This window comes from Mycteria americana, chromosome 3 (genome assembly GCF_035582795.1).
Source record: "Mycteria americana isolate JAX WOST 10 ecotype Jacksonville Zoo and Gardens chromosome 3, USCA_MyAme_1.0, whole genome shotgun sequence".
NCBI classification, from domain to species: Eukaryota; Metazoa; Chordata; class Aves; order Ciconiiformes; family Ciconiidae; genus Mycteria; species Mycteria americana.
In genome coordinates this window covers 39,438,167-39,452,216 of record NC_134367.1, presented here as the reverse complement: position 1 = coordinate 39,452,216, position 14,050 = coordinate 39,438,167, and the positions used below count along the sequence as shown (strand labels likewise).

The 14,050-nt window shown below is 36.2% G+C and overlaps 1 protein-coding gene across 4 annotated transcripts in view; it reads right to left on the bottom strand.

The window, feature by feature from the left end:
* DOP1A (DOP1 leucine zipper like protein A) overlaps nt 1-14,050 on the bottom strand; it is a 69,890-nt gene that overhangs the window by 46,298 nt on the left and 9,542 nt on the right. For all 4 annotated transcript variants that reach the window (XR_012775171.1, XM_075498274.1, XM_075498275.1 and 1 more), the window contains exons 2-8: nt 11,286-11,477; nt 9,828-10,009; nt 7,402-7,572; nt 5,595-5,784; nt 4,922-5,020; nt 3,676-3,775; nt 945-1,054 (exon numbers count right to left, since the gene is read on the bottom strand). Coding sequence is in view for 3 of the 4 variants with exons in the window: in XM_075498274.1 (XP_075354389.1) it covers nt 945-1,054; nt 3,676-3,775; nt 4,922-5,020; nt 5,595-5,784; nt 7,402-7,572; nt 9,828-10,009; nt 11,286-11,423 (990 nt within the window). In the remaining variant the exon portion in view is untranslated. The remainder of the gene's footprint in view (nt 1-944; nt 1,055-3,675; nt 3,776-4,921; nt 5,021-5,594; nt 5,785-7,401; nt 7,573-9,827; nt 10,010-11,285; nt 11,478-14,050) is intronic.

The following is a 14,050-nucleotide window of genomic DNA, read 5'->3' as shown; positions in this document are numbered from 1 at the left end:
ATAATTTCTGAGTCATCTGCCATGGGAGGCAGAAGGGTGACAAGAGAAGGGTGAGAGTGAGCCAACGAGGTCCTTGCTGCACTGGAATTCTGGGGTCTCTTCCTCATCAATAGAACAGCAGGTGTCATTACCTTCAGATAAAACTGAAAGTGCTAGCTCTGTGCTGGATATCAGCTTTAAGTTGTGATGACCTAAATATTCTCGTGTCAGCTACTAATATTGGAACCCCCACTCTCATTCCCATATATAGCACCGCAATTCTGACTATCAGAAAAATCCTGACCTTATCAATTTGCCTTAATGATAAAATGTCTTCCTGATTTCAAGATCAGACTCATAGCATCTTGAAAGGCATCTGTATACTTTAACTACTGTGAGAGAAGGGAGCACAGCTCTTGAGGCCAGGTGATATCAGCTCACTTAGCAAGGCTTTTACGGTCAAATAGTATGACTGCCAAATTGATTAACTATTCCTGACCACCAAAGGACAGCAAAAAAGATGTTCCCCTTGCCTAGAGGGGAGGAAGACCCTTCTTACTCAGACCTTCTGAGTACTATCTGATCAATTTTTTCCGATTCCCAAGACACAGAGGAGTTTCCATATCTATAGAAGAAGAGAATTCTCCAGTCCCATTTTATGAAAGAACAGGCTCCAATGTGCTGGGCTCGTAATCAAATATCTTCCATGTATGCTACACTCATTGTGGAACAGGAGAGAAAAATCTAATATTTGTCCTGATTGTACTGTTATTCTAAAGAAACACATTATCCCATGTCTTCATTTTTCCACTGAGAAGGTTTTAGAAGAGTAGGGGACAATACCAGAAAAAGACAGAAATTACGTGGTCACATTGAAACGGCAAGTCAAAAGATAAAAGATACAGCACCTTTGATCAGCATCCATTTATGAAGATATATGCCACAATAAAACGTCATATAGCTACCTGGACTAACATCTCCTTAGAGAAGGTGTTGAAATAGTAAGTGGCATGCTCCTCGGGATTGCTGTGCCTTGTACTTCTGGGTCCTACAAGGGCACCATTGTTATCAAAACCTTCAAAGCAAACAAAAGACAAGGCAAATAAGTATTTGTCTCTAATAGAATATTTTGCCAATTTCTTGAAATTTCTAGAAATCAACACACTAGCACTGATAACTTACCAAGATGAAGTCCAAGTAATGTTGGCAAGAGAAAGATGATTTTATAGAGTTTAATACAGGAAACTAAGTGATACTTCCATGCAAGCAGTTTGCACACAAATTACGAACTTTAGTTTTATGCAACATTACTAATCAAGTTACTTCTTGTACAAAAGAAACAAATGTTCACAAACACCGCACAAACCACATAGTCCTAGAGTATCTTCAAAAAAACCTGTCCCACAAAAATATTTCAATGTTAATATTATTATGAGAACACAAAATTCAGTATTTTAAACATAAAGAGATGATCACTAAAACACACTGACATGACTAAGGCACTTACAGAGTGTATCAGTCATATTACACAAAATCAATTTTGTTATTCAAAATTACATGAAGGAGATAGACCTTTGTTTTGTAAATTTGTATCTTTTCTTTTACCAAGTAAATTTTTTATTCTACAAAAAAAATAGGCTTAAGGGAAACAAAATTAAAGGAAAAAAAAAAAAAAATCAAGAAGTTGGTCAGGATATCACCCCATTCTACAGAAGCATTTTCCACAGTTTTTGTCCCGAAGTGACAAAAATAGAAGGAAAGCCCGAGAAGATGCATGCCCTTTAGCAGCAACTTAAAACAACCACTGTTAACAATGGTTAAGCTAACCTGGATTTAAAGAGATGTAATGTGATTTTTATGCCTAGAGAATGTTAATAGACCACTCTGAGCTATAAAATAATTGGAAGGAATAGCTAACACCAGAATTGAATAATGTCATGCAGAACATCAGACTTCAGAGAGTCTTCCAACATAACTGACCCTCCTCCCCAATGTTTTGTATTAGGAGTAGAATATCATGATAATATAAAAGCAGCACAGTGTCAAAAGAAAAACAAGCAAAAAAGCTATATTGCCAGAAGGTCTGTCCAAATACATAGCAAAGGGAGGCACTAGCTGTTCATAAAACAGGACCAGGAACAGTCACTGTAAAACTATCTTCTGAACTTATATTATCTTTCAGTGGAGACTATGCTCATGAAAGAAGCAGAAGAAGGTTCCACAACTAAAAAAGCAGCATGATATTTTAAACACATAAAATATCTTTTTCAATGACAGCAAAAAGACATATCTAATCCACCAAATTTAGATGAAACACTAGTGCAGTGCTTAATCTGGAAATTATTTTTTCCTTAAATTAAAAAATGTAGGTATGGAGCACAACAGTGCATTTCACCGTCTTTTAAAGAAAGATGAGTAATTTGCAAGTCAGTGTCTTGAGAAATGATTCACTAAAGAAGCCGGGATTTTTTCATAATTATCTTCTAAATCCCTGCAACTTCTACAGCAACAAAACCAATCCCCTCATGCAAAACACTGTTGCTGACTTCATCCCTCCCTTTGTAACTTCAGTTCTGTCTCATGCCCCTTGACTACTTACTTCCTTGCTCCCCAATCACCCACAGGCTACCTGCCTCTGATGTCTTAACTATCAGCTGGGAAAGATGCAAGAGCTGCTGGGAAGGGTTCTGGGTAGCCTGAGAAACACATATGTGCTTGCTCATGAGCTGGGAAGCCAAACAAAAAAGGTTACAGCAGACCGTAAAACAGTCTTCCCCTCAAGTAGAGAAACCACTTTATGTCTCTCCATTCAGTCCCCAGTTTCTGTGACACTCTTAGGAACTCCCATGTCAGAGATCCTGACTTCTCTCAAATGGGCTGAAAGTGGTTTTAAAGAGTAACAGTCCAGTTTCACGTGATCATAGGCTTTATTTCCTTAAAATAACAACGCTGAATAAGAGTAAACATTTTCTAATTTCTAGTTTTCTAAATATTCCCTAAATAGTTAAGAGTCTTCTAAATAGCTATTATTCTCTGCTACTGTCTTCTGATTACACGCTGGTTTCATACAAAAAATTAAACGTGTATTGTATTGACATTCTGCCATTTGGTAGAAGTGAAAGTGTGTGTCCTGTCATTGATCAATTTTTACCCCAGAAAGGCATTGAAATCATGTTCTGGTTGCATGGGGAAGATAAGTGATTGGTGATTTGTTAATTCAACCATGCAAATATCTAATGAAGCTTAAAGTCTGCATACTCAAACCTCCATCAAGGTAATATCAACATTTTTCAAAATTCTTTTATTTTCATCCCTTCTGTGCTGTTGTGTTCCAACTGCCATTCACATTCTGTAATGCCTGTTCTCCATTTTTTCCATTTTATGTTTTTAGGGAGACAAAAGTTGCCTTTCAGTGCCTATTTATGAAGGCCTAGTGCACCAGGCTCTACCCCTGAATGTGGCCCATAATTGCTGCTATAGGAAAATGTACCAATAATTTACATAACAGGAAAGAGTTCCAGCATGACATTCTTCACCTTTTATGTCCACGGAGAGAGATAGTGCCTTTCTTCCTTGCGATACAAATTCAGCATTTAATTTTCCAAGAATCTTCCTCCGCAATATGGCAAAATACTGCTATGAATACACGATCCTTCCTCCACTTTTAGTGAACAATGAAATTAAATACAAACCTACCTAGAAGCCATGCATAAAGCCTTCGGTTGAGTGACATATCCCTGCGCAGTACTACATGAAGGGCTGCTGACAAAATTCTGATCATGTCTGGACGTGTTGCCTGAAGAAGTTAGAAACTTGATTAAATTTAACTATGAAAAGTAACACTTTTTCATTGCTAGCAGCTTAATCTGCACTAAAACAGTTAATTTCATCTTCTGACATTTCTGAATTTGGAATAGTACAAGAAAACATAATCTTGCTCTTAGGAAACCAGAATATGATTATTTGGAACAGACACTTTGTAATATTATGCACCTTTTATGAACAGCAAAAATACTTGACTCCATTAACAGCTCATTTTTGTTACAAGACATTTCATTTTGTTTATTAGGCAAAAGCCTTGGGAGTAAATTCAACTAAGATTCAGTGTAAAAAAAAAAAAAAATCACTGAAGAATTTCAAATACCTTTCAATCTCTTACTACTTTCAATGTTTGTATAAGTCTTAATATTAAAAAAAAATGCTGCATTGATAATTTCACCATTCTAGCATCTAAACAGAGACACTCCAAATATTCTTATAGTAACTGATAAATGTTGTTTCCACAAGCAAGAACACAGTTGTTTCTACAGGTTTTCCACAATTTCTAACAAGGTGAGAATCAACTTTGTATAAGTTTTCCTCCAGGAGTAAAATAAATCATGGATCATTTAAAAACAGTAAGTGCCTAACAATAAATGCAGTCCAAAAAAGATTACCTAGAAGTTGTAAGGTCTATTTCCCACTACTGCTAGGGCTAACTACTGACCCCAAACCAATAATCATTTTTAATTCTCTAGTGTTCTGAATCAGTTATACTAAGAGTTATACTCTATACTCTGAGAGTTATATACAAAAGTTATACTAACTTTTGCTGCTTTTGAACACTGAGAATTGGAAACTTGCACATGAACAGATAATTTGTTTTCTCATCAAATTAGAGCAAATTAAAAGCTTCTTCACAGACTAAACATCATAATTTATATTGGGTTTGCATATATGGAAGTTAAAGTTAACTTTGAAATTAACACAGCAAGTTAAAAAGCAGAAGGGCAAAGATCACGACATGAGAATGGCCAAACCTATCAGAGAAACTCTTACATATGACTCTTGTTTAAGCTTGGAGAAAATCATTAACAAAGACTGACTAAATACTCCTACTGACTTAAGAAGTGGAGTACATTTAGGAGTTTGCCAATTCATCTCTCTTATGTTAATAACCTACCTGGCTCATGTGGAAAGGAAAACAAAAAAGGATAAGGTCCAATGTGCTCCTCTGTACTAAAACACTGGTATCTTGCACTGATGTGCTTACTGCTTCCACCTGAAGTAACGGCAGACCCCCCAAAATAGTTATTTACTGTATTATTTTAAGAAGGTAGATATAAGAGAACACTCACAAAATAAGAACAGTTGTTTATAAATAGCAATATGTACGAAATGAAGTTATTTTAAAATTTTGAATAATGGAACAAGATAAAACAGGAAAATAAAGAGTTTGACCACTGAAGAAACATATAATCAACATAGATTCCCTGAACTATCCAAACATTAAGCTTTTGCTTTTTTATATCACCAATGAATATCCTAAGTTTAAAAGACAAAATAATACTCTATATATTTTTTTCAAAAAATACACTAAAACTCTACCACTTTTAACTGAAGTGTGTCATGAATGGAAAGTTTTATACAAAACCTAAGCATTCTGAAACATTAACTCAGCTTTGCAACACTTGTCATGCACAAAAACATCAGCTTAACTGGAGCTATAATAAGTAAACGTGCATTTTTATCTCTTCAAAGGTTATGTTCAAAGATAGAGAAGACAACTAAAACCCTTGGAAGTATATTATTATATAAATAACACCAATGTCTTCATTGTTCCAACAAAACATTACCATTAATTCAATGTCACTGCCAATTATGTAGAGTTGATCCTCCATTGAAAGCTTCCTGTTCAAATGAGAGAGGACATAGGTGATCCCAGGCAAGCGAACTGCAGGGCTTGTGAGGAGGCTACCCCAGAGAGCACTGTAGAAGGCCGACTGATCCACAGCCAAGGCAACCTTCTCCAACAGTGTGTTCGTTCTGCAGTAAAATCAAGTCAGCTGAATTAGGGCACGTATCACAGCACTTGCCCCTGCCCTCAGTTTTAATAAATATAAAAATAAATTGTTACAGGAAGGTCAAAACTTTCTTTTGAGGCCAAGAGAAGCCCCAATTATACACTGAACCTTATAACGCAGCCTGAACAGAGTGATCCAACTAGCAAGCCTGTGGGCCAACTTGGCTCGCAAAACGCTTCTGCCTGCCCACAGCTTCTCCTTATGTACTCCTTATGTTCAAAGAGCCAAATAACTTCCTCATCTGCTACTTAAAGCCAAGCGTTGCTACAGAGAGAGGTTTCAGAGACAGCAGGAAAGCACAGCTACTGAAGAAAAGAATCAAGCAAATGGCTTTTGCCCTCTCATTCCTTGCACTGAGCACTTCTGGCAATAACAGGGCATAAAAATATCACAATTCTTTGAGCACAAGCAATCCCTTCCCCTGTCCTCATTTCTCCCCACTCATGTGGCAGCACCTCTACACCCTATGGTAGGCCCCGGGAGGCAAGCTGAGTAGTCCTTGCTCCCTGTTGTAGTGATGACAACTACACTGTGTATAGCTACCTATGCAGAAATAGAAAAAGACAATGTTAAATTGCTCTTCACATACAAGTCATGAAAATTCTAGCTTCTGAAGTTGGAAGTATCAAGAATATGCAAGCGTGTGAACAATTCCAAGAACTCAAAGCCTTGGAGTGTAACTTCATCCTTCAATATGTTAAGATTTGACCCCAGCACCCCAGACACCACAGTCAAGATAACTTAACCAGGGCTTAGGCTTGCTGGATAAGAAGAGCTATTACCTCCCAGGCCACTCTGCTAGAAATAGAGTAATAACCTATAAAGATAGGTGGACTATTGCTGTCTCTTACATAGGTGACTTAATGACAATTTAGATGTCATAACAAGTAAATCTTAATGATGGAAGCTTTGTTTGTTATCTTACATTCAGTTAAGGCATGTATTTTAGACTAGGAATAATATGGCAGTACTACTTTACAGGAAACCCATTGAAAAGAAACAAGCAGCATGTTCCTAACATGTCACATATTTCAATTCATAACAAGAGTCATAGAATCATTTACGTTGTAAAAAAAACCTTAAGATAGAGTTCAACCGTTAACCTAGCACTGCTGAGTCCACCACCAAACCATGTCCCTAAGCACCACATCTACATGTCTTTTAAATACCTCCAGGGATGGTGACTCAACCACTTCCCTGGGCAGCCTGTTCCAATGCTTGACAACCCTTTCAGTGAAGAAATTTTTCCTAATATCCAGTCTAAACCTCTCCTGGTACAACTTGAGGCCATTTCCTCTTGTCCTATCACTTGTTACTTGGGAGAAGAGACCAACATATAACACTAAGTCTACTTAATGTCAATTCCCTTTCAATAACAGGAACAACTAACAGTTAATTTATCATAATTAATGTTAAGAATCTTTCACCATATTATTCCATTGCAATTAATAAGACTGGATGAAATTAAATACCACCTATCTTAAAAAAAAAAAAATCCACATACAAGTATTTAATGAAAAGTTGCTGAAAAAAAAAGACCAAATCAAGCATATAACCTTATTAACATATCTATCCTTACCTTTCATAATACTCTGACCCCTCCTCTAACCCAGGCAGAATCCCAGTCAACAGTCCTTGCAGTCCTGGTTTCAATGTTTTCCCCAAAGGGAGGTAATAAATCTCATACAGACTCAATAATGTTGGCTTGACAGACATAGCAGCATTGGCAAGGAGTGGAAATAGTCCAGAACTGTGGAAAATAAAATTACCTTTTTTTAGGAAGCTTCTCATAAGATATAAATGAAATTGTCTCACAAGACTGTTACAGGCACGTCTGATGTAATTATAAGTATCAGGTTTTTATCCCAGAATTTTGCACAGGCATAGACCACCATGCTATACAACTGCCTTCCAGACTGACAGGTTGGTATGCCAAGATTAATATTATGAGCTTTATTAGTATTGTGACAGCAAACACTGAAGGCCCAGAGATGACTGTGTCTTTCACCAATAAAACAAATATGATAAACCAGAAGCACTTCTGCAAGACAAAGTGTTAATTTTGCCCATGCTGAACTACATCACAATGGAAAATATACTTAAAAAATACACTGTCTTTGCACTTATTAAGAAAAAACAAAAATGGATGAGAACATTTGAGGAAATTTATAGAAATACTTTTCTGTAAGAAAAGAAAAATAATTATGTTTTACTTCAAGTAACCTAAAGATAAATTTTAGGACATTTATACTGTTAAGTAGCAACAAAGTATATATTTACTTCATAAATTCAGTCTGAAAACAGATTCTCAAACTAACAATAAACCTACTGTTCTTGATATAGCATTTAAAGGATTGAAAACATTGGAAGTATGTTTTGAGTTTACTAGGAATGTAAGTGTAAGTTCGTGGAAGTTACAAATGTGATCAGCTAAGGAGAAGTTACCTACACATGAAAAACAGTTTTGCTATTGCTACTAAATATCATAAATTATTACAAACAGTACCAATAATCAAAGGTATGTGAACACAACTGCAATTTTCAAAATCACTGAGGACTCAGGTCAGAAGACCCCTGACACAAGAAGAGGAAAATGAAAGAACAGTAAAAAAAGGTAAGTTTGAGACAAGGGTCTTAAAATATACACATACAAATCTACTATTAAAAGAAGAAACTCTTTGTGGATACAATGTTATCCATGTTACAGGAAAAAAAAAAAAATCTTTTCAAAGTACAAAAATGTTTGTAAAAATTGTTTTTGCCTTTATCTGTCTAGAAGAACTACTGCTTTACCATTGTCAACTGGTTTCTTTTTTTCTGCAAAAATGTCTTTTTGTTCAATAACCAGCACACTACCCCACAGCCTTTCTTTGTGAGGCTACTACTCATCCTTCAAGATTTGATGTTCAGACACTGTCATTCTGCTTTCATGAAAAATACTGGAATCTTTGATAATGCCTTAATGTGAACGTCAGCCTTCTCCCAAGCATCAGTAACAATGGCTTTTGGTTACATTACACAAGGTAGCATTTTCCACTGTCCTAGAACTTATTGTTAACAAGATATTGCAGCTATGGAATCACTGCACAAGCAAAAGAATGCGAGCTATGAGTTCACGGAATCTTTAAAAAACATGTGGAAACACAGAACTGAGACACTCCCCTCCCCCCCTCACCAAATGTAACTATATATAAACATCTTGACAATGCAAGACAGAATAGCTGATGTTAAGGAATACAATTTATTTCCAAGCATTAATACACACCTTTGCTACCTAAACAGTATTCTATTTTATTCCACTGTTTCTCAAACTGATGAAATTTTAATCTCCAGGGATAGCTAAAGATTGAGAACCATGTATGACTGTGTGTATACACATATGCACGCATCCCTCTATGCATTATATAATAAATAGCTTAATGTCTTGCCCGCCCCACACAACCAAAAATGTATTGGAGGTTTAGGAATCAGTATATTTTCACTACACTTACTTTTCAGGTTATCCTTCCTTTTCATTATCATCAGTTCTAGAGACTGATAGTGAGAAAAATTTTGTACTTGCCCCCCATTCTAACAAAACAGACAATCTTTCTGTCCTGTTGATTTGATTGCTTGGAAGAGAAAATTTCTTGCACTAAACTATACTCATTCTTTTCCAATACCACTTCAATGACAATAGAAAAATGTAATGTGAATACATTGAAACAAACATTACCACTTCAATTACTGTACATACATGCACAAAACTTTGTTTATTTCAATGAAGAAATCATAAATTCCAGGTTTTCTAGCACTAAATTTGGTTCCTAACAAAAGTTTAGGTGATGTGTTTATCTTCTGATATACAATATTCGTCAGAAGAGCACTACACAAGCACCAATAACACGAGGGAAAGAAATTGACTGATTCTTGCTATATAACAAAGCAATATTATTAATATAAAATGTAGGAAACCAAAAGCATCTCAACTATGCATTTGGAATGGAGTTGTTTAAACTATTGTACCTGTAGAGGAAAAGATCTTTGGCCAAGCGCTTGGGCCCAATGATTTTGAAAATGATCTCATATGTTTCAAGTGCCTTCCGATGAACCCCTCCCGGCAAAGCTGGATGAAGACATTGTGCTAAGCGCTTGCCTATAGTCAGCTTTTTCGGTACTACCTGGTACTTCGCGTTGTTCTGTAGTACCTGATAAATCAACACATTAAGAAAAACAGCACAAAACAAGTTAAACATCAAATGCACATTTTATGAGTTCCTGAACACGGTCAGTAAGTCATAACACATACCTAGGTTACAACACAAGAAAAAAAAAAAAAACCTGTTAAGATGTACCACAGAGCTTTTTCTTTGCAATGCCTTTCACTTATACACTTGCTATAAACAGAATTGCCAAGGCATTTAAAACTTCACTTGTAATGGGCTCCTTACTTACAGCTTGTCCATTTCATTTTACTCATCCTTTTGAGGACAAAAATTACTATCTCCATTTGTTAAAAGCAATTGCCAGTAGCTCAAAGAGGACTAGTAAACTGCGGGTGGTGAGTTTGGGATAACTTTAAGAAACCATCATAGAGTAAGACAACATATAAAACATTACCACTGCCTGAAACTATATAATCACTTCAGGACTGGAACACAGAGTTGCATTTACATCTTTAGATTTTTCTTTCCCAATATCATAGCCTTCACTTTGTATATATGTGCAGCAAGAACTGTTACAATCAAAAAAAAAAAGAAAAAAAAAAAAGGGAGTTTATACAAAGAAATGATGCCATTGGCATTGCCAACTGTACTGTCATTCTTGATTTTCCACAAAGTTTAAAGGGTAGAATGTAAATGCTTCAGACTTGTAATTTTCTATGCCAAATTCTGCAAAGCTCCACATTTGTAAAATGTGTGTGTGTAAAGGGAGCTCTGTGACCCTGACTGGAGATGCCTAGAAACACATAGGACTGATTAGAACAAGATTTTTACAGATATCAGGATCTGTATCCGTTTGTAAACTGCTATTAAAGATCATGATGATATTACACATTGAACTTATTAACTGTTAAAACGAATCAGAATGGTAACATTCTCTGGTCAATGAATGATTTGAGCTCCATTTTATAACTCATGCTTCATAAAAATATTGCTGATATTTATACTGGCTACTATTTTTCACACGATTTCAATAACATTGAATGACATTAGAAGTAAATGTTAGTAATAAAAAAAGGTGTTGCATTTATTTCCACTAGAAATGTAAATAAACTTTTCCCTTTACTTAAAATTACAAAGGGTTCAACTGTAAGTCTTAGAAAGGCATTTGTTTGCTCCTTGCACACACCCAACATTTGGCTCAGACTGCTAAAATATTTGCAAGAATATTAGACTGCTAGAACCTTGCACTTCTGACTTTTTTACACCAGTACCCTTTGTCAGTTCCTGAATCTTTTCCAAGAGCAACTGCCAGGCATACCTTGTTTAGCTTTCCAAGTGCCGATATTAAATCTGCCCATTCACTGGAATATTCAAAATTCTTCAGTGCTTTGTCAACAGCTGCTACATAGTTTCTGTACTTGGAATCAGTCAGTAGCTCCAGCTCCTCCGTGTTCATCCTCCCACGGTGTCCCCACTAGAGACTAGCTTGCAATTCATGTACAGACATTACCTGTTCAAAATAAAAAACAAAAAACCCTGAAACCATTGTTTCCAGAGACATGTTACTGAAACAATTTTGTATAAAGTGCACTACATTTTCCTCAAAGGCATCACAAAATATCAATCTGAAATCAGTTTACAGCAAATCCTAAACAAAAGCTAACATATTGCACACAAATGTTTAACACGTGTCCAAAAAAGTATACTTGTAATCAAGTCCTGTTTAAAAAAACAAAAACAAAAAACAACAAAAAACCCCAGTGTGTCGTCCCCCCTTCCCCCCCAACAAAAAAACCCCTAGAAAATTAATGCCCTGCCCCTCCCAAGAAACACTGTTTATTCTGAACAATGCAACAAAGGGATTTTTTGTTTTCTTTTTTCCCTCCTCTGGGTCCATCACCAGACAAACCCACCTTTCCACAAATCAGCCCTTCTGAAAACAGAAGACAGCAATCTTTCTGCATCACTTCCAGGCAGAAGACAGGAATGAAGGACACATACGATAGTCACACATTATTCAAGAGTACTTTCATGCATCAACACTTCCTTTTACAAGACCTGCTATTCTAATTCAGCGATGCAACTCTACTTTGTTTTTATATTATCATCATCCACGCACAACAAAAGTATATGCTTACTAGTGTTCTGTAATCACAGGCTTTTGCAATTTGCTCTATATATTTTCATCACATGGTAGCCTCCACCAAGTAATTAAGATATTCTAGTTCCAGAAACACCACCTCATAGTTTTATAGGCCATACACTATTTATTTCATGAAATTCAATCACTATTAAAAAGAAATATGTTTTTAAAGCTACTTTAACCCCAAGCAATTACAACTCATAATGGGAAACCCTATTGTAGCATGTCTGTGAAAAAGGCAGCTTTTGTGCCCCTTTTAATTGGGGTCTTTTAAAGTTCTCTCTGATACTCGGCTTCAGAAGCGACTTCACACTCAGCAGATGCTGCTCTCTTCCATCTTGATGAAAGGAAAATGGGAAGAAAATCGTGTGCATAAGCACAGGCTGAAGCACGGTAGACCAAAAAAACCAAACAAACCATGGAACAGGTATAAAGAAGCTGTATTCATCAGACTGTCTACCAGGTACGATAAAGAGAGTCACACTTAAAACAGCGGCTCCAGCGAGCCCTTTCAAAACGACTGGGGAGCATGCCTCGCTGGCCCCTATTCCCAGTGAGCAGCAATATGACAAAATAACAGAACTGTTTGAAATGAAAAATGTCTACGAAATAATAGAGCAGAAGACTTAGCAGAAATAAAAAGTGACATTCCGATTTCTGGTCATTCTACAGTTGATGGAGATAATAAAAACACTTATCTTTAAATTCTGCTCAGGAAAAAGTTTGTTTTTAGACCAATCAGAAAAGACTAACAATTCAACTTGTATTACTTCATGTAATAAACACACTCCAGTTGTGCAAAATGCATTAAAAACATGAACACTTTTCTGCCTTTTATCATATATGATCAATTTAAAATGTTTTATATGGACACATAAAAATCTTTGATTCGTACTATATCCATCCCTCCCTTCACATAGTGCTCTCCCCAAAATGCCCGTGAAGCTGCTATTTAATAACTTTGTCAACAGTTCTCATAAGGAGCTACCACTGTCTGAACAACATGAAACCCTAGGACTGGTTACCCAGTATTTTCAGCTACCTGAAGGCCAACTCCTTGCCATGTTCTTGAAACAACCCCAAAACCTACAAACTAGGTCACTATTAGTACTGTTTTACCTTTTCAGTGCTCCAAAAGGTAAAGTGAAGAAAGCTGTACTCCGGTATCTCCAAATTAAGACAGTAGTAAATCAGGCTCGAAATTTCATGATGGTAATCTCATCAAGTTTACCACAAAGTGCCCTAGCAGATTTTTGCTCCCTCCTTTTTGTTCCTTTAATTAGCAGGTGCTTCTGAAGATAAATTGGTAAGAACCCAGCTTTAACACTCCCAAACTTCATTTTTTTTTACTGCTAGAAGAACATTAAAAAAGCATTGCTTCAGTCAGAGATGGTACACCACCACTCTGGGCGGCAGAGAAGGACCTTCGAGAACCCTCTCACCCCTAACCTTTCACATGTGGGCACATGCAAGGTGCCAGACATCCTCTCTTCTGCTGTCATCACATTTATCTTTTCTTCTACAGAACAACCAAAATTCCACATTAATAATTTCTTTATCCTTATTACTATCTTTTTTGTCATATTGCTCATCTCCTGCTTTCTCAGCATGGTAAAGAAAGTTGCAAGAAAGAAGAAAAACAAGAAAGGGACAGACAAAAGGAAGAAAAAGAGCTAGGATAGCAGGAGTGAATAAAAAGGCCAAGAATTACAAATGTTTTGCACTCTTGATTGTGATAGCAGACTAATAATGACAGATTGTCTCCAAGGCAGAACAGAAATGCAAACCATTACTTAAAAACCATATTCTGGGTGCCAAATTGATAAATTTCATGATACCCCACTGGCGTAAAGCACTTAGATCTCACTTTTTATTTGAAAAAAGTATTTCACATTTTTTCATTTTATAATAACCATCTTTCTTTGGATTAAGTCCAGAAA